General features: G+C 38.6%; 1 protein-coding gene across 4 annotated transcripts in view; it reads right to left on the bottom strand.

The window, feature by feature from the left end:
* csmd3b (CUB and Sushi multiple domains 3b) overlaps positions 1-20,302 on the bottom strand; it is a 392,628-nt gene extending 372,326 nt beyond the window's left edge. For all 4 annotated transcript variants that reach the window (XM_065470768.1, XM_065470769.1, XM_065470770.1 and 1 more), the window contains exon 1: positions 19,946-20,302. In XM_065470768.1, coding sequence (XP_065326840.1) covers positions 19,946-20,195 — 250 coding nt within the window. In that variant the 5' untranslated portion in view covers positions 20,196-20,302. The remainder of the gene's footprint in view (positions 1-19,945) is intronic.
* Between the last annotated feature and the right edge of the window lie 1,871 nt (positions 20,303-22,173).

Genomic DNA, 22,173 nt, shown 5'->3' with positions numbered 1-22,173 from the left:
AATGAGAATGCTGTAAAAGGGGACAACTGCAGGTTTTGGCAATGTTCCAGCAGAACTTTTAAGAAATGGAGGAGAAGCAGTGATTAACATTCTCACTGTTGTGTGCAATAAAATCTGGCAGATAGGAGAATAGCCGACATCCTGGACTCAGTCCATCATCATTACTCTGCGTAAGAAAGGGAACCTCCTACAGTGTGGACATTACAGCACCATAAGTCTTATCGGCCACACAAAGAAAGTGATGTTGAAGATCCTTCTCAGCAGACTGAAACTGTGGGCCAAAGAAATCTTTGGGATAAAAAGAACTGTTTCTATTTCTGGTGAAAATAAGTGCAGAAAACAAAACATAAACAAATACTAAATACTTAGAGGTGGCTGTAACTGTAAATGGCAGTGATTTTAAACCATATGTCTGTTGTTGATTGGAGAGCCAAAGATCTAGCCATTGTCTTCTACATTTTTCTGATGGATGGACAAGGCTTTACATCCTTGAAAATATGATTTGGTTACAAATGGTGGTTCAGACAGTGAGAAGACAGAAATTACTATTAGACTTAATGCATGCATGCATGTGCTTACAGAAGTCTAGGAAATTTTGGCAACAGCTGTATTATTGCATAAATAAAATGAATTTCCTTCTGCAATGCTAAATAACATTAAAAAGTATAACATGTTGACTTCCATTTGCAATATGGAATCAAACTGCAAAAGACACTTGATTAAGGTCTACAAACTGAACAGTTATATCGCTTTATTAGGACCTCTGTGCTTGTGTTTGTTTGTGTGTGTGTGTGTGTGTGTGTGTGTGTGTGTGTGTGTGTGTGTGTGTGTGTGTGTGTGTGTGTGTGTGTGTGTATTTATACAGACTGACTATCAGCTGCTTTCTACATGGGTGTTTGAGTTTCTAAAAGTCTCTGTCTATGTGTGTGTATTAAATGTGATCTTTGCAGGTTCCTGAAAGCCCACTGAGCTGTGAAGAGGAGGTGCGATTATAATTTCAGCTTCCCACTGTTTCCACCGTAGTTACATCAGTACTAAGTACTTCCTACACCTATTTCCCCCGGTGTTCCTTTTCATAACTCTTGCCTCCAAGGGCACAAACAACAACACACTGGCAAGAGTCAGTTTACTTCAATCCAGACCAAATAAGAGTGGCGAATGCTACAGCTATCAACAAACAGGAAGTACTATCCATTCACTTCTTTTCTTTTCACTGAAATCTTAAAATGACATTCGCAAAATTATTATAAGCTTTTGTAAAATGATATTAAAGTTTCATCTACCCGTACCTCTGCAATCAACATGTTTACATTTCCGCTTTTGCATGATTTAGACTTTTCGTGTACATATGTACTCATGTGATATCTGGTTTTAATAGTTGTGCTAAGCAATAAGCAAATACCGTAGGTAAGAACAATATAGGTAAGAATGTGCTGTATATAGAACAATCTCAGAGCGGATTTCAGAAATTCTGAGTTATTTCTGTGGGGCTTCACACAATTTCCAATCAAAACAAAAACAAAAGTGTATTATCACTCAATCAACTAAAACATCAGTGGAAGACATTCATTAAAAAGGCTATGTGTGAGCTTCTTTCACTTTAATGGACTAAAAATAGAGGACTAAAAATGTAGTTGGTTTTATGAAAAACTACCTGTGATTTACTGTTTCATTCTCAGTATTCCAGGAGAATAATAAGCATGCATAGCATGTTCTGAAATAGTGAAGAAGATATACCTGCGCCTCATCTACTGTGGATATGGTTGTCAATCAGAATTCTAAACGAGATTACACTTTTTATGAGGTACTAAATTAAGGCCGATCATTTTTCTGTGTGTTGTAACCTGTCCAGCACGATGATAAAAAATGTCGTGTTTGCCAACAGATTCTCAGACGTTTGCAGTTCAAGCAGAGATAGTCCAGAGCTCAAGCTCACTTGACACTCCATCATTGTGCATTAAGCAGAGTGACCGCACATCCACAGCAACATAACATTTCCAAAAGCAATAAAAAACACCTTCTCTGTAAAACCAAATGTGACAGCTGGTTCCCACTATTGCTCAAGGCCCACAAGACAATAAGACAGCCTTTCAAAATGCCATCTCTAAGACCAAGTTCACTCAGTTTTTAAATTCCTCATAAAAAATGATCATTCCATTCTCAAAATTGTTGCTGACATCACTGAATTTTCACATTAATTACTAATTCCACTAATAATTACTTATTCCACAGTTCCTGTGCTGCAGTGCATTATGAATTTATTCTGTCTGTTAACCTCACCCATCGAACGCAGCAAGGCTAACGCTGACATAGTCAAAACCATTGCTTTGTTCTGGAGTCTATTCTTTCAGTAGCTGGTCCTCAACACCAGGTACACAATTTGTGTTCCAATTCAGGGCTTGCACCCTTCAAAGGCCGCATTTAAAGGTTTATTATATCATAAGTAGGTTCCTCCAAACATGGCCCACAAATGCATTCTAGGATTTGGTTTACCTGGAATATGAACAAAGCACTGGGTGGATTCTTCCCAGCCCACCCTGTGCCAAGATTCATCGCACACCAGTGTTGGTAGAGCCCAAGTAAAGCAGCTGAGGAATAAACTTTAACAAGATGTACTGGGTTTTTTCTTCACTCTAGTAATTTAACTGTTATAATAATCTTAAAAATCACTAAACTTGAGCAAAGTTACGTGACAATAGTGATGCAAGTGTCTGTGAGGCCCCGTATCCTTTAAAAGCCAGTACTTCAGAAGTTGTAGTGCTTTTATAATACCTGAGCCTGTCACCTTTGCTGTGAATACCAACATCTCTGCAGGATTTTGCATCTGTCCTGTTTCCCCTTTGTCTAATTTCCATAGGCAGAAGACATGGCCTGTACTCTCTATTCAAGGGACTGCTAGTAACTGCTAATAATATTTGTCTGAGATTTTGCAGAGCAGAAGAAGGCGATACAAGGTGTATTTAATATGCTGATATGTTTAATGTGGGCTCTATTATGTTATTTATATTATATTGTCCAGGTAATAATAAACTGTACTGTTATTTTAGGCGACTTCCAAAACTTTTGACAGACAGCTGCTGTTTAAAACACATATTAATAATAACAATAACAAACATAATAATCTAAAACACATAATTTGATCATCTCTGGAGCATACGCACAAACAGCATCAGGATGCCGGTCCAGATAATTCTGCTACTGATGAAAATGGTCTCACTTTCTTCATCATATTTTTAATGTTCGTTTTATTGAATAAAAGCTGTTATAACTAACACGTATGACACATCTGAACATCAAAAAATAAAAATTAATTAATTATTTAATGGTGGATTTAATTATTTATTTCATTTTGGAAGTCCTCACCCTCCATAAAAAAGTTCATTAGATTTGGTACTCACTGCCTGTGCAAAAGTTTTGGGGCCACTCCTCATTTATATTTTTCTAGGAAAATGGGAAATAGGTGCAGCATATTATTGAAACATGCAAATATAGACGGAAGTACATAGAGCAAAAACAGAATTTCTATAATTCTAACACACTTGAAAGTCAGTGTTTGGTACAACCACATGTTTTCTTCAACAACTCTCTTGGTTTAGCACAATTTAACCATGGCACACATTTCCACATAATTAAATTAAATACAATAACTCATTCTTTATAATTTCAAATGAACACATTTATGTAAAACTAACAAGAAATAATGATTTAAAAGTATAAACACAACACATACATGTTAAATGAACACATTTTTAATGTGCGCCATGATTAAATTGCGTTCATTCGAGTATCATTTTCATACTCCTTTAAATCCAGAACCAACTGTAATGGCAAATGGAGGGGTTCTTACGTAGCGCTTCTCTACTCTGAGCACTTAAGACGCTTTACACAACTTGACTAATTCCCCCATTCAAAGGCAGTCATACACACACTTTTTGCTATGCTTTTTCCATGTAACTGCTTTCTATCTAACATTCACACACATTCACTCTCCAATGGATGCATCGGAGAGCAGCTTGGGGTTAGTATCTCGCCCAAGGATATTTGGCATGCAGACTGGAGCAGCAATTTGGTGTCTATATTGTTTCTTTCACTCTGTTAAAAAACTCATTTTACACAATAAAAAAAAATTAAAAAATATAAAACAGCTATAGTTTTAAACATATATTAACATGTTAAAATATCTAGTGCAGAAAATACGGTATGATAGGAGACACAAGTATGATAAAATCTGAAACTGCACTACTCTATACAAATCCTTAGAACTCTCTCAAGGTAATATTTACATCATTAATTTGAGTTACTGCCCCTCATGACCATAATGGGCAGATTAGTGAGAACTACATGGCCAACACATAAATCCACATATTGCCTTTTTATAGCAAGACCAGACCTCTTATTCACTGTATGAATAAAAATAATTTCTTTTTGCATCTAAAACACGTTATCAGTCCAAATGTCACCCATTACAAATGACAGAGCACCAGTAACAAATGTGACTTTGGTTTGATCCGTAGCTTTTCTATTAGATCGGCTTGTCTAAACGGTGAGGCCTATCGTGCTTCCAAAATTCATCAAACTCCAATTAAGAATGTCTTACACACATCTGTAGGACAAATGAACAAATTAATGGATGTAATCCATATAATCCATAATCCTATTCAATTTCATTATGTGGTGAAACAACTGGCTTGTATATTCAACCATAATTGAAAACATAAAATGAACTGCAGAGTAAGGTTAATGGCTTAACCAGACTAGCATGAAGGCTTAAGGGAACAGTCATTTAAGTGAAACACTACATGCACATGCAAAGGGCATCAAATTAATTATATTAAATAAACTTTTCTATGGTTTTCTTTACATTTTAAGTATCTGAACACTTAATCAGAGCGTCTTTTGTTTTATTTTGTGACACTGCAATATCTACTGCAAAATGCTTGAAAATTGCAAATAAAAGTAAATGGAGCTTTTATTTAGTGTGTTTACTCCTTTAATTTACAGTTAAAGTGGCTTTGAGATCAGAACAAACTGCTCAGCTGGCTTGTTTCCCATGCAGGCAGGATTTACTCACGTTTGACTTTTAGCAAACGTTGCCTCCAAACCTTGATGTCAGCCAGCATGCATAACAAGTAGTCCATACAACCTAGTCTCATAAATAATAAATGAACAGATAAGGAACATAAAAGAAATTCCAACAACCTTTGAGCTGGTTTTGTATCCCGGTGTCATCACCTCTTTTCCCATTATCTCGGTTAACTTCAACAGAAAAATAAATCATGAAATAAGTGGCAAACTATACACATGGCAAACACTTTTACTTCAGATATAAAACTGAGCAGAGATCCTTTGTGGAGTCAGGCTTTGATTACTTCTGTGGCATGGCCGGGGAAAAAAAAGAAATTTTGGTGAAACTGAACCTGATCAGTTGTGTGAAGTAGAGAGAAACATCTTTTGAACACGCTGACCTCCATGACATATGTGGAGTCCAACGTTCCTTGTGGTCGAATGGATTTTAATTCTGTTGATTTCAGTTCTACAAAGGTGTGATCCTGATCCAGTGACTCAATTCCTTTTATCTTTCAAACCCTTTTATCCTTTTATCGTACTATTTCTTTTGATCTCAGAAACTAATTTCAGCTCAACCTCTACCAGGCATTTGGACATAGACTACTCCTTAAAATAGCCTTTTCCTTCCTTTGTTTGCTGGAAGATATACAGTAAATTACCTCAGATAGACTTTATGGAAAGGCAGAGAGTTGCTGTGAGGCCAAATTACTAGTACTAGTGAGTTTTGCTTTATCTTTTAAATATATTGTTATGTTAAGTAATTGCTTAAGTCCACATTGAAGGGTCTTTAAAACAAGATTAAATCATATCATCTGTTGCCATATTATTCGATTATTTTCTTAAGTTAAAACATTTATTAGCACATAATAGATAAAATAATTTTGCAATATGTAGTTGCCAGTATTTACCTTTAGACTTTTTTGTGCATACACGTTTCTTCAAATGTAAGTGTAAATAAAGACATAATGCAGTGTTTTGCAAATCTTACAAAATCCACATTTTGTTCAGGATACAACATGTACCACTTTAACTAAAAAGTGGCAATGTCTCAAAATAGTTGGTATGGGACCATGTTTACCACCATGTAGCATCCTGTCTTCTTTTAGAAACAGTCTGTAAACGTCTAGGAGGCAAGGAGACCAGCTGTTAGACTGTTTGGAGAAGAATGTTCCACTCTTGTCTGATACAGGATTGTAGTTGTTCAGCAGTCCTGGATCTTCCTTGTCATGATCCATCAAATGTTTTCAGTTGAGGAAAAGTCTGAATGCTGGCCAGTTTAGCACCCAGACCTTTCTATTATGAAGAGATGCTGTTATAATAGGTGCAGTATGCTAAATTATACAAGGCAAAGCATGTTGTCTGATGGGAGAATAGTATCAGATGTGCAAGTAACTAATTCCATAGGCACTAATGCACACCCATACAATCAGAGAGGCAAGATTTTGTACTGAGCACTGACAACAAAACAGATGGGTCATGTACTCTTTAGTCCAGAGGATCCAGTTTCCATGTTTTCCAAAAAAAAAACAATCCAAATTTTTATTTGTCTAGTCACAGAAGAGTTTTACATTTGCCTCAGTCCATTTTAAATGAGCTTTGGTCCAGGAAAGATGGCTGTGGATCATGTGGCTTCTTTTTTGAATGAAAGACCTTTAACCTGCATTTTTGATGGCACAGTGAATTCTGTGATTTCTGTAAGGGTTCCAGTGATTTCCAGGACAGACTCGGTTTTTAACGCAGTGCTGCAGGACCATCATGGGCATACAATAATGATTTTTGTCCTTATATCTAGCGCACAAATATTTTCAGATTCACAGAATCTTGTGATGATTTTATGCACTGTAGATGATGAAATGTTCAAAGTCCTCGCAGTTTCATGTTGAGAAACCATTTTTTCCTTAGTTCCACAATTTCTTGATTCAGAGTTGTGAACCTCCACCAACCATAACATCAAAAAACATTTATATCCATACTCAAATTATTGATGTTTTTCACATAAACCTGATTAGTTTTCAGATGTTCCTGAAGCTGTTTCTAGCAAACTATTGCTGTGTTTCCAACTTTCATTAAAATAATAAAATACCTCAGTTTAAACATTTTATAGATTTTCTGTCTTCAGTTATGAATAAAATGTGAGTTTATGAGTGTTGAAAATGACTGCATTCTTTTTTATATTTTATATTTATATTTATATTTTACACAGTGCATTTTTTCAGAATTGGTATAAAAACAATGTGCTCAAAAATGTCATAGTGCAAAGAAACCCGAATGTGTTATGAAGAACACACTTTTTGATAAAGGAGAGGTATGATGTTTCAACCAAAATTATGGTTATTGTTTTCTATTAGCAACAAAATTGTGATTAAATTGCTTTCTATGACTTTCAAGCCAAGGAGGCACTTAACTACATCCTCATTTTTTGTAAAACCACATAAAATCTAGAGGAACATTGGCAGCAAATACAACAGCAACAAAGTGTATCACAGGAAGCTTGCCAAAGAAAAAAAGACATTTTTAGCTTATTGAATATCTATAGCACTTGCTGTATGCTGTAGTGTTACACGAGCCTGTCTTTTCCAAAACCAATGCAAAAATTGAAATTATACAAAGAATTATCGATGTTTATGTGGAAAGTAATTCTAACAGGAGTTCCACATTTATAAAACCTACAAGACACGATATGTGTTTTATATTGTTTGCTAAGTTTAGAAATATAAAATCGTTTTGCAAAAGTGAATAAATGCACCGTGTCTCAAGTTCCCATGATTTTTCCTTTCACTAAAGCAGATCATGAGCTTACCAACCACAACCAAGTCCTGTGAGCACAATCAAATTGCACTATACTGTGCTTAATCCAACTAGTTTTCCTTCCTATTTGTTTGACTGCAAATTCAAAAAAGGGACAAAGACATAGGTGAAAAAAAACTTTCAGGGAGTCACATACATTTAACACAGACAGGTGCCAGAATGGGAGTAAGCGTGGTGCGGTGTCAGGTTTGGTTGTGGTCATGCAGTTAAGCATCTGTTCTCTGTCTGACCCAGTAACCCTGAAAGAAAGCAGGAGGAAGACAGTGAGACAGAGAGAGGGGTAGGGTTAGGAAGAAAAAGAAACAGACGGCAAGGGTCAAAGTTCAAATCATTTACTGCTCTCCACTTCAACACCCTGCTAAGCTTTTGTCTGGACAAAAGCTCGCTGTGCATACACCTTAATTTAGCTGATTTTGCTCTTGATTAGACAGATGTCAGAAGTTTAGAAGTTAAGGTTTCATGCATGTACAGTATATATGGCTCATGTATGTCCCTGTGGAGTATTGACACACATGAGCAGCAAGTGAAGCTTTTTTTGGTTTCTGTCTCTACAGAAAGCTATTTTAGAATAGGCTTGCACTAAATACTGCTCTAAAAATACAACTTCTGGACTCACAGTGCAAACATTAGGGTTTGCAGTCTCTTTGGAGTAATTTTATTGCCTATTTTAAGGGACCAAATTACCTTCAATTTAGCTGCTTTGTAAAAAGTTGCACCACAATGAATCTGAGTGTTGCATGGGGATGCATAGTTCACTGATATTATGACTGACATGAGGGTAAGTAATAAAAAACTGAGGAGAGGAGAGGAGAGGAGAGGAGAGGAGAGATGTTAGGTAAGCAGGTGACAGCAGTTGCCTCCAGCTGTGAACCGAGTGCGCCCAGAAACAGCCTGACAGGGCCTGCTGGGGAAATGAGTCTTCTCTGGGAATAAATCCGACAAGCACACACTTGCGTTTGCGCACACACACACACACACACACACACACACACACACACACACACACACACACACAAACATGCATGCACACGCACATACAAAGGACTCCTGTGCACAGGGGAAAATACACATACATAGACAGAATGAACAAGAGTACAAAAAGGCTCCCAAGGCGCAAGACTCAGACAGGAAATACATCATCACTCAAGAAGAAATGCATCACCTGCAGAGGTCTGAGACTCCTAGCTTAAAAGACTGCAGGATAAGGTGATAGTGCTAACGCATGCAAATGCAGCTTAATGATGATAATAAAGATAATAATCCATGAGCTATATTTCTTGCTCATTTTGTGCAATGTTGCATCAGGATACAAAATCCTGTAGGATTATTTAAGAACAGAGGAGATAATAACCATAATTCTATACTAAAAACACAATCTTCATGAGCATAACAGTATGAGGTGTTGAGGGAGGGAGATTGTGTACTTGTTTAGATAAGGTTTGTGTGTATGATCTTTACTGACAGCCTGCTTCTATGAGCACTGTCATCACATGCCAGGCCTAAATGGGAAAAAAGCCATTCATTTCCATTCTCTGTCTCCAATTTCCCACGTGTATCCATTTATATATTTTTAATACAAGATAAAAGTATTCTTTTATATGATAATTATCAAATGCTTCCCACAGAATCAATTAAGCTAAGTGCAACACTTTCTGTCTTTAAAAAAAAGAAATAAATGTAAAACTTGCATGAAATATTGAAGGGTTGGATTAGCTCCAATTTAGGGCAACAAATGTAGCTGGGTTCACAGACGACTTCTTTGTCTGCTGTACACTCATCAATTTGCAATTTCACTTTTTTAATACCAATAATTTAGATTAAAATAATATTTATTGGGTTAAAAATTGATTTAAAAAATAATCAATTAAATTGATTGAGTGTTCTATAATCTGACTGTACATATTTTACAGTCGGAATAACAAAAGAAAGACAACTGCAGTAATTGTTTAGTACCAAGTTCTTTAAGGCACTAAGTTAAGGTGATAATTGGTAAACATCCAAGTCAATTGTTAAGTTTTCTCACACCTAAACTGGAACAAGTTATGTTGAACATTTCTGTATTTGCATTTATTAAAAATAGCTCCATTTACCTCCGGAGCAAAACGAGAAGCTTAGCAACTAGACACTGGGCTTGTCACGATACTAGAATTTCAAACTCAATGCCAATACTCAAGAAAATATTTAACACTCAATACCATACTCAATATCACAGAACAATTCTGCACATGTATTTGACACCGCCCTGTTTATTTCCTGTGCTTCTGGTGATCTGGTACCATCTCTTCTGATAAACAGAGTTTGTAAGTTGGCTGTCACTGTTTCTGCCAAGTTGCTGACTTTTCTCTGCTTTAACCTGAGACTTTAAGAGAAACATTTTTAGACACAAATAATTGTGTTATCCTGTTATATTAACACTGTATATTAACAAGCAAGACTGATATCGTTTGCTGCCTAGCTCCAAAATTACATTATTGTTTTATTAATTAGCAATAGCTGCTAGCTGCTACCTTAATGATAATTTAACAGACAGCTAATGTGGCCGCTGGGTAATTGCTAATAGTTATACAGCTAACATTAGTGTGTGCACCAGTCAGGTTACAATTTAAAACTTTAATGTTGTTGAAACACAGGCTTTGGTGACCTCATGAAACTACTATGACAGGCCTGCTTCAGCTGAAGATATACCATAAAATATGATGAATGATAAATTCTTAATCAAAATTGCATTCAAGTTTATTATCTTCTTACAAGGATTTTCTAGTAGATTTTAAGGCTCTTTGACAGAAAAAAAGAGATTCTGTTTGCTTGATCGCCCCCATCATTTTTACCTGGAAGATAAGCAACCTACAAGCCTGTGAAGAAGACTGCAGAGCTTCTTTCTAAACAGTAATGAACAACCATCCCACTTGTGTCTTTTCAGTTCTTCATTGTTATGGTTGCCTGGGTCCAGACATTCAAATGTGTCCACTCCACCAAATTGACTCATTGACATAGTAACATTTCATGGCATAAGTCTAATAAGTGCCCCAGGAAGCCTAACGATTAGCCAATCAGTGCCATCAGCGAGATTAATGCCTCTGACAACCACTGTAAGCGATGTGTTATGACAGGGGTGTTTTAAACAGCCGGTGCTTACATGTTTTTGGTACCTATGAAACATGACTACTGTACAACAAATGCAGGAGCATGCAAAAATGTCTTTTCTTTACCCTTAAAACCTTAAGACAACCAATATGTTGGCATGGCTACACATCAGTGTCAAATTAAAGTTTATTAGATGTAGATTTTAGATTCTAGCAATATACACAACAACGTATAAAGTTATTTTTTTAATAACTTAATTTTAAAAAGTAAATGTTCATTTATTGTATATCCACTACATGCACAGTGAAAACCTTTCAGGACTTTTTTTTGTTTTATTTTTGGTAACAGCTCATTGTAGCTCATGAAAATCAAAATCCAGTATCTTAAATTATTAGAATATTTCATTTCAAGTTTGAGCAAGTTACTGTTTAAACAGTATAAAACTTGTTTCAATACATGCAACTTACATCAAGACTGCTGATTCAGCATTTGTCCAGATGATGAGGGTTAGCAACAGAAAGTCATTAATGAAAAGGGTGGCTATTCACAGAGTATTGTATTATCTAAGCATATCAATGGAAGGTTGACTAGAAAGAAAAATATTGATGGGAAAAGGTAGACAAGCAACAAGGAAGACTGCAGCCTTGAGATGATTGCCAAAAAAGTTGATTCAAGAACTTGAAGAACTTCACAAGGAGTATACTGAGGCAGGTGTCAGTGCATCAAAAGCAGAAAAGGGGCTACAACTGTTGCATTCCTAATATCAGCCACTCCTGAGCAGAGACAACATCAGAAGTTTCTCACCTGGGCTAAGGAGAAAAAGAACTGGACTGTTGCTCAGTGGCCCGAAGTCCTCTTTTCAGATGAAAGTAAATTGTGCATTTCATTTGGAAATCAAGGTCCTAGAGTCTGACAGAAAAGAGGAAAGGAATAGAATCCAAGTTGTTTGAAGTACAGTGTGAAGTTTCCACAGCCTGTGATGATTTGGTGTGCCATGTCATTGGCTGGTGTTGGTGATAGTTGGTTACTGTGTTGTATCAAGTCCAAAGTCAGAAACCTTCTACCGGGAGACTTTAGAGTTCTTCATGTTTCCATCTGCTGACAAGCTTTATGGAGATGCCGACTTTCTTTTCCAGCAGGACTTAGCAACTGCCCACAGTGCCAAAAGGACTACCAAATAGTTTGCTGACCATGTTATTACTGTGTTTGATTGGCCATCCAACTTGTCTGACCTAAATCCCACAACTATCATCAAGAGGAAGATCAGAGACACCCAATCCAAAAATACAAATGAGCTTAAAGCCATTATCAAAGCAACTTGGGCTTTAATATCACCTCAGCAGTGCTTTACTGCTGAAAGTAGTCCCAATCAGTACTGGTTATATCAACATATTAAAAAACGAATAATTTGAGATACTGAATTTCTATACTCAATAAATATTTCACTTTACATGTCATGAATTTTTTTCACAGTATTCCATTTTTTTAAAGATACAATATTAGTGATTAGCAGAGAAAATTAAAATCTCCCCATCTATGGAAATTAGTTAAAGCAGATGCAATATCTGTGAAGACAGAAACAAAACTGACTATTTTTTCTTGTTGAAATTTCATGTCAGCTATTGTATGTACTTTCCACAGAGAGAACAGTCATTAAGGGAATCAGTTTCCTCCTCAAGGACTGTCTGAGAGGGACACACTCTGGCTGTCACCAAGGACTGAACCTTTGACCGACTTTGCTGTTTATGCATCCACACGTCTATCCTTCTCCAATGCCATTTCCCATGTTCCTTCAAGCATCCATCTTTAACGAAATATGTCCTCCTACCATACCAATATTGCATGTTTCTTTACATAGATTAAAGCAGATCACACAGACACACACACACACACACCAAGAAGGAGCACCAGCTGGATCTGAGACTGTCTGTCTTTGTTAATTTCTCATCTGCCTTTCTCGTAACGCATCAGAGTGTGTGTGTGTGTGTGTGTGTGTGTGTGTGCATGTGTCTACCTCCTATGCCTGCGTGTCCCTGCGTGTGCGCGCTTGTGTGTTTGCAGTCACACCCTTAGGGTAACACATGCTATCTCGGTGTGCCCAATATTTTTTTGTGTATTTATAAGTTCCTGTGTATGTGTGTATGCGTGCCTGCTCTAGTCTGCTCAACATGTTCATGTCATGTCTACTTCGAGTCATCTTTGAAATAATGAAGAGGCTGCAGTGTTTGTGTCTGTGCCAGGTTTGTGTGGAAATCTCATATCTTCTGAACCTCCTCCGTTAATTATTAGAGAAGCAGAGATTTCTCCAATTTGATTGCCCTTTAATCGTAGTTTTTTTTTCTAATTTGAAAAAAAGTAAAACTCTCAGGTAAATTAAAAACACACTTCCTAGACTATTTTTTCTGATGGTTCTGATGGTTTGTTAACATTATATTCACTTCTATAGGAAGCTGCCATACCTTTCAGTTTAATTACAGTGAATTATGATTGAACTTGTTACACTTGTGTCACCATTCTGTCAATGAGTATTCATAACAGACCTTGGAGGAAAACAGGAATTGTATATATAAAGCTGTTAAGGATCCACAAGACCTTAAAATAGCTGGAACAGCTAACCAGAGTGCAGTCTCCCTTTTTATTCCAATTTGCATGGCAAAATTATCACTTCTTTCAATTTAACAAGCCTGTTGATAGCAGAGACAGCTCAATATGTGCAATCTGACATTTTTAAAAGCATACCAGGCAGAGATCTGAAATACATGAACAGATTTGGCTCCAGCAATTAAAAGAAAACACAACATTTGGGTGGCAATTTGTGTTGCAGGGAATAAAACGTGTTCCCAGCTAGAAGGAAAAAATGCAAGAGATTAACACAGCTGTACCATGTGCGTACCCAGATAATATAATCAACACTTATAACAAATTCAAAAAGAACAGAGGTTCAGGTAGGAGGGGGAAAAAGGAGAAGAGAATAGGTAAGATGAATGGACAAGAGAAAAGAGAACGAAAGGGGATGAAGGAGGTAAGAGGAGAGATGCCAGATGTGGGAGATGAAAGAAAGGTGGCCATTACAAATTCAGCATGGGTGGAGGTCAGTAGGAGGATGCAGGAGGAAGGAATAATGGGTTAGCAGGAAAGGCAGGGTTTGGATGGAGAGAAAAATGCAATTGAATATGGATCAGTCAGTATAGAGAAAAAATGTTCTTGGTGACCACTCAAAAAGTAGGTTTCACTAAACTGGTTTATTCAGAAGTACGCATAAGCCAGGGAAGTATATAGTTTTCAGTAAATGCTACAAAATTAACTAAAAGGGACAACTAAATTTGCTGTTGCTGAATTAAAAATGTAAGAAATGTTTAACTTAAATGTAATACTGCCTACAGATCTAGTTTGTTTGTTTTGTTTTTTGACTTCAATTGGGTCATGATTTTTGGTTACAATTCAAAATTCTTCAGAATAGAGTTACATCCACATGGGTGCCAAACTGTTTTTAGACAGCCTTAGCTATGGTGATAACATAAAAGTATGCAGGTTGTAAAGGAATAGGAGGGGAAAGAGAACAGGCGAGAGCACAATTTACATCAAAAGTAGCGAAAAGTGATACCTCTAACTGAAAGTTCAATCCCCTCTAATGTTATCAAAGGTAAAATATCAAAGGTGCACAAAGCTCACATATGTTCATGGGTTTAGGGGTGACAGTTATCACAAGATTACATTCATGAGAAAGTAACTTGCATTATAAAAATAAGCTTTCTGGGAAAATCAATGCTACCTGTTTCACCATCAGGTATAACATAATGAAGAAAATCTCAAGAGAATGTTCGCAACACATTTAGCACCTTAAAGCTGGATGATATACCGATAACAGCAAAACATTATGATACTTTGGTGTTAAAAATGGTGAAGGCCAGTGTTCCACACCCTGAAGGCACAGTGTGCATGTCAGCATTTTGTCATTTTCTCTCCCATGTTTTCTGTACCTTTGAATTGACAAGACGTGGCTGAAAGTACAAGTACCTATGTCAACTGTCAACAGCAAAAAAGACAGACGTATGGAGTAATTTTCTTTCATAGTCGACAGTGACGGACAGCCAGGAGACACTACGAGTCCGTTCTTTAACACAAAAAACTTGGCAAAGCATCGGAAAAGCAGTCATCTAAGAGCAATGACACTCATTTGGATTCATCTTTCAGTTTGACTGGCAAACATCTCAATATGCAAACCCAACATTTACACTAGTAATGTTAACTTACTACTATAAATGGAAAGCTGCTGCAAATCACGTGTTCGAAAAATGCAGATCTTGAAAACCACCTGCACATTTATACTACCTATACATCTTTGCACCCAGTAGAACACAAACCTCTGCCAAGGAGATGTACGGAGTCCTACCGCCGTTTAATAAGTGAGAACTACTTCAAATTTAGAGTTAACTATGAAAGAAATCACATAAATTCAGGTGTAGGTGGCATCAGCAAAAAACACTTAATAGAACATAAATAAGAGGGTTACTGGGCATGAAATAAAGCAAGCATAAATGGCAATGACAGCACGTCTGGCACTTCAGGGCAATAAAAAAAATCAAGTGAGGATTATTAGCCTGCACACAAGTGCATTAAAGTAGACTGGGTACAAATGACTCTCTACCTGCTTGGTGGAGGTCTACACTATACTGAGCACATTTTGTTTTTTCATTTTGTCAAACTAGATTCCCACAGGATCGTTAACAAAAACTGGATTTTGGATGTTTTAATTATTAAAACTGAAACGTTTCAAGCTCCATGTCACTTACTTCTTTGGTGCTTTACGTTTAGTCATGTTTCAAACTAGGCACTGAAATATTTCTATAGGTAAGGCTCAAACAGATGAAGAAACAATAAGCACAACAGTTAAAAAAAAAGGTGGTTAGAAGTAGTAAAGGATGCAAAAGACACCAGCACAAAGGTTGAGAATGATCAAGATTAAACAGTAGTAAAGGGTGAGATAAGAAGTGAGACAATGTCCAAAATCTGAGCCCAGGTTTTTGTTAAAGAAACCGAAATTGGTAATTGCCTTACATGCTTACCACTGAACCTCGCCTCATCTTCTCCTTCCTCTGTCTCTGCAAGCCAAAAGTATTTATACGATCAAGAGGCTGACTCTATGACAGACACATCTTCCGCCCTGAGAAACCAACCATGAGCCACAGGATTAAATGTGTGTTAGAAAGTCTGTGCTGTGTGAGCATGCTGCTCTGGCTCATTATGAACACAGTGTTCTAATAGTCCAAATGTACAATGTGTCTAGCAGAGACAAAAAGTTCCTTCTGTGAGTTTCAGCAATAAGACACAGTATCAATTGTAGATAGAATATCAAGTGATTTTTGCCCCCTAACTAACACAGATAAATGATCAGTTGGGGCATAATAATAGACAACATCAATCAATGACTTATAATCAGCATCAGGGTTGTGGACTGCTCCAATCATTCTCTGATATGAAGAGATGAGCTATAAAGCCTGGGTGGTGGACCGTTTCCCCGTGCCTTAGAGCCTTTGCAATTTAACACTGATGACCAGCATTAAATTACTAGATGCTACCAGAGGATGACTGATAAATTTCAATTTCTTCATGTTGCAAGAACAAAGTACTACATGGCTAATCAATATAAATTAAATTAGCTATTTTTAGCCTTATGGGTTAATTGCATGGTCACATGCCTGAGTCTAGCTATCAGCAGAAACAGTTTGCAATTCTACACCCTACTGATGACTGGAAGACAATGACCCGACTGTCTAATTGATAATTGGTCGTATTCAACTAGTCAGCGTTGGTCCTTTAAATTGGGTGCTGATGAGATCTATAGTGTCATTAAAAAAATCTCTAAGGTTATATCTCTGGTGGCACTGCTGAAAAACAGCTCAAATCCAAATTTGCTGCGCACATGCAGGTTGAGAGGTTGGACACAGCTCTCGTTTTGATTCTGACAAGTTGAATGTAGCCCAGATTACATTTAGGTCTGGGAGACGGTGAAAAATGTGTGTGGGTTTTTCCTTGCGTGCATGTGCACATGTGCAATTTAGTATGTTTGGTGAGTAAATTAAGCCTCTGGAGCCACAGGACAAATCTGACAGATGAAATGAAGAGAGGGAGCCTAGAGGAGAGCTGAGAGCACAGAAGAAATGCTGAGCGGAGGAGAGAAAAATAGAGGAGCAGGCGACAGGAGAAGGGGTGAGAGGAGAGGTAGAGATGAGCTGAGGAGAGCAGAGCAGCAGGGAGGAGGAGGAGAGCTGAACAGATGAAATGGGGAAAGGACAAGTGGCGAGAACAAGCGCAGAGTACGAGTACAGCAATTTTTTCAAGATATACTGTTAAGAAAAACTTAATTTTAAACATAACGAAAGAGTAGCAGTGTTATAATCACCTCTCAGATACATAGAGTCCAAAGAAATCAGGAGTATTGAAACCTTTCATCAGCTCTCTCCATGAATGACCTCTTTAAAGTCCTTTCATTGCACAAAGACTTTGAGGAACACCGACTCCTCAATTAAAGTCCCGCATCATGACAAAAGATGCTACTTCTCTAGAAATGGCACTGTATCTTTGTGTCAAATGTGTTAAGCAAGTTGAGAAATTAATGTTTTTGTCCACTGGCTACAGCAGCGTGTGAATCCATTACCGCCTTGTTCATTACTTTACCTTCCAGATTGCTTTTTAGAATAGAATTGCAGGTCCATACAATGATTGGTTACCTGCCAATGGCCGGTGGAGTAGACTAATTTGCCAGCCACAGCCAAAATGTAACAGCGTTTGGCTGGTGGCTGCTTTTAATTTTCCAGCTTCTTTTTAAAGCCTTGGTCCTGAAAATGTCAGCATGGATCAAGGGGACATTTAATTACACATTTATTTACTTTTTATTCCAGCCTCTGTACGTTTAAACAAGGCTTTATTTGCCCGCTTGCTTTGCCAGCTTCTATACCTTTGACATTCGATTGATCCTAATAAGAATTAGCATTTCTCTAAAGATACTCTTTAGACTGCTTTAAATAAAACAGCTATCCCAAGAAGTATTTTTAAAAATATCTGCTGCTATGAGGTCTATCACAGGCTTGACAGCTGCGAGGAGATCAGTGCCAGGATCTGTGCCCCCGAGGGTTTAAAATTAGATCTTCTGCGCCTGAGGAAATCCTACCTTTCTTGCCTTTGTTCAGTTGGCACCCTACAAATCACAATCTCTCATCTGTCCATCAAAGTGAACCATAACAAAAAAAAAGTCTTTTTGAAATCGGCAACAAAAAAAGTCTGGAGTTTCCTGGGTGTTATTTTTTTAGCGTTAAACTACAACACTGCGTGCTGTGATGGTGCAAAACTGCGCGTCTAGACCGTCCCTGTGTCGATTCGCTTAATCGCTGTAGAAATCCATAGTATTTCTGTTCAGTCAGCCTACACACAATCTCCCCGCACTGGAGGATGATACAGACTTTGCAATGACAATGACAAACGGTTCTCAGTAGCTTCCACTGGAGCTGGATTTTTGAGGTTTCCTTTTCCTTCTTGTGCAATTTTCAGGCTTAGTCTATCCCCTTATGAAGCCATATTTTCTTATGAATCTACCTTGGCTGGGTGTTATCAGAAGCCCAGAGAGGGGGCAGGCTTAGTTAGAAACCTGGTCCTGCTCGAGTCTCTAAACTTGTTCTGTCTTCTTCCTATCGTGCTATTTCTCCCTCTCTCTGTCACTCAGCTCACCTTCCCTCTTCCCACATCCCTACTTCCTCTACTTCTTCTCTATCCATCTCTTCCCTCTTCTACACCATCCTTTCCTCTAGATGCGATGATTAAGACTCGGTTACGCTAAACACCACAAAAGCCTCACCTGACGCAGCAGTGACTGCGTTTGCCTGGGTGTGTGAGCTCACTCACATGTGCGCGTTCATACGGCATTTTTGAAAAGGATCAGAAAGACAGGACTAAAAATGGAAAGCAGGGAAAGACAGACAAAGAAGGCAGGAGAGGGGGTGCCACGCTGTGAATATTTTAACATTTTATTTCACTCAAGAAAGGAAAGAGTGGGAGCAAGTGAAACAAGGAGGAGAGAGGGAGGGGGAAGAGAAAGAGCAAGGACAAGGACAGAAAGTGTCTAAGATAGAAAAGAAAAAGAGGTGGTGGGGGGGACACCAGAATTATATAACATCTTTTGACTGAAATGCAGTTTCAGAAAAAAAAGAAAAAAAGAAGAAGAAGAAATGGTCATGGTGGAGGAGGTTTGGGAATAAAATGCTGTGTAAGGCTTGGGCCTCATCACTAGAAGCAACTCACGTTCACACTCATGCACACACCCGCACACCCACCCACACACACACACACACACACACACACACACACACACACACACACAGACAAACACACTCCCGCACACACTTTGGTATAAGCAACTCACGTTCGCTGCCACAGCCCAAGAGCTACCGCAAGAATATTTATTGGCTACCAGCTCAATGGCTGTATTGAAGAGAAGGATGAGAGAGAGAGAGAGAGAGAGAGAGAGAGGAAACTGAAGCAACCAGAAAACGAGGAAAGAGGGAGAGAAGCTGTTGCCTGTTCCACTCATCTCTCCCTCTTTCCCTTCATCCTACCTGTATGCCAATTCCTATTTCTCTGCTTTGCCCCGCAACACACCATACATCCACGCGCGCACGACCCCCCCCCCCCCAAAAAAAAACCCCTTCTCACTCACATTCTTGCACCGACACCTCGCAGACATCCTCGCGCGCACGCAGACACCTCTCGCACACTAGCAGAAGCACACCCACACTTTCCTCTTTACAAACGCGCGCGCGCTTGACTGCATCAGTAAAGAAAAAGAAGAAAAAATTAAAAGAAGAAGAAGCAAAAAAAATGTACTACCGGCCATTCTCACTCAAACCGTGTGACTGCGTGTGGGTTCGCTTATTAACTGTCTGTGTGTGTGCGCGCGTGTGTCTGTGTGTTTGCGGGTGTCGCATCCCCTTACCTTGGGCGCGCGATGAGAGCGAGCAGAGAACGAGACTCCACAGAAAACAGCGCATCGCCGTCATTCCTCCGTCCCTCATCCTCTCGTTCGTCCCCCTCATCCTCCTCTTCGTCGTCACCCTCTTCATCCTCCTCGTAGCCGACGAGAGGTGCGCGAGACAGCGTTCCGTGCCGCTATTAGTAATATTATTAGCATCAATACATCTTCCGTGAGCCGAGCTCGAGCCCTCTAAGCTCTCACCGGGCCGCATGCTGCTTCACATCCAGAAAACGGAGGGAGAGAGAAAGAGAGGGAGAGAGAGAGAGAAAGAGAGAGGGGGAGAGAAACGGGAGACGCGTGCGTTTTCTTTGCCGCCTCCTTCTAACATAGACTAGATTAATCCTTCATATCCGAAAAAAAATCTAATAAATTCAGTCAACATCCACAGAGGGAGAGAAAAAAACCCCAGAGAAGCAGAGGGGTGGAAGGGACGGGCGCACAGGTTGCCTCTCTGTCTTTAAATCCACTCTCCGCTAGGTTTTAGCGGTGCTTGTCGTCAGTATCTCTCTATTCCGTCCCGTTCCATTGCAGAAAAGTGATAGAGAGGGAGGGAGAGCTTCAAATCCACACTTCCCCTCAGCTGCATCTCCTCTTCAGTCTGAAAATATTAGGCTCTGTGGCGTTTTCCCTTCTTATATGCCTCTCCTCCTGTGCTCTTGTGTATACTGTGCGTCTCCTCTTGTTCTGTCTTTTAAAAAATATGTATATCCCCTTGACTTTTTTTTTTTTTTACCGCTGAATATCTCAAAAATGAACAGGGATATCTATTTTTTATAGGGTATCTGTTCGGAAAATTTTCCTCTCTTCTGTGCGTGTGTCAAAGCTTCTTTTTCTTTCCCTTCTCTGCACCTCCTTTCTCTTTCTTTCTATCTTTCTTAATTTCGTTCTTTCTTCACAAACAATTGCGCTGAAAAAATTATCTTTACCTCCCCAAATAAGAGAAATTGATCTCACCGCTTCTCATTCATTTGACTTCTTTTCAAAAAAGCGTCACAGTCACTGCGTCTCATTATCCTCACCAAACAAGTCAAACCGGAGCTCGCTCGTGATGTTGAGCCAGTCCTTAAGTTCTCTTGGGAAAACCAAACGAGGAAAGGATAGTGAAAATCCCTCTTGTCAGAACCCGTAGGAGACGTGCATCGTTCCCTCTGCTCGGTGTGCTGTGGTCTTCTCTCCTGGTGTACTGGTTGGTGCGTCTCTTCCCTCTGCGCTGGTACAGGGATGCTGCTTTCAAGAGCTCATCGTAAGCTCCCGCTTCTATTCACGTGCGTTTGGTCGGAAATAATAGCCTAAAATTGACTCTGTGTCACTCTTTGCCACTGCAGCTCTGTGAAAAGGACAGTGTTCATTGGTTCACACCGGTGTCAGGGAATGGTTTCTTACCAAAACTGAACGTCTAGTCAAAATTTATTCTAAACGGGGGAAAAAATAATAAATATACTCAAAACGTACATCTTAAAGCAAATGGTAATTAAACTCATAATTAGTAACATGGACCTACTAATGATCAACTAACAGTCATCACTCAATTACTTCATTTGTCTTTTGAAATAAAATCAATACAAGGAGGAAAACGTGGGCATTTGGCGGTAAATGGTAGACGGAAATATTTGAGTGTATCTAATGCCGACTGAAGTGCACTGTTGAGCCCTTGAAGGCATCTGAAAGACTTTAAGCTAATGCCTTGAATATGTTTAGAGGCAATGCCCTATTTTGGTATATTTGCAGAGCTCCTTGCCTCCACTTTATATTAACAAAGTCCACAGGGGAAATGTGTAAATGCACTAAGTCATTACCAAAGAATGATAACCTCATAATAGTTTGCGAGTGGGTATAAATAGCATGCCACTTCAGGCACATTTAGCTTACCATATCTATGCAGTAAATGTATCTTTTTTTGTTTTTCCTCCCAACAAAAAGGGTAGGAAAGAAGGGTAAGCAATAATGGACTACATACAAAGTAACATGGAGGCAAGGCAAAGAGATGACCGTGACTAAACACCCAACAGGTCAGGTCCCTCCAGTGTGCAGTTTTAGAGTTTGTATTTATTTATTTAGATTCATTTCTTGCTTTTTTATATGTTGAAGGGAAACAATTGGCATAGGAAAAAACACATCACTGTGTCATGACTTTTATCTGTTAAAGCCTGGATTAAAATCAGAAATGTCCAAAAAAGAAAAAAAGTCTA

This window comes from Pelmatolapia mariae, linkage group LG22, assembly GCF_036321145.2.
Source record: "Pelmatolapia mariae isolate MD_Pm_ZW linkage group LG22, Pm_UMD_F_2, whole genome shotgun sequence".
NCBI classification, from domain to species: Eukaryota; Metazoa; Chordata; class Actinopteri; order Cichliformes; family Cichlidae; genus Pelmatolapia; species Pelmatolapia mariae.
The sequence above is the reverse complement of the archived record's forward strand: the minus strand, read 5'-3'. Positions and strand labels throughout refer to the sequence as shown.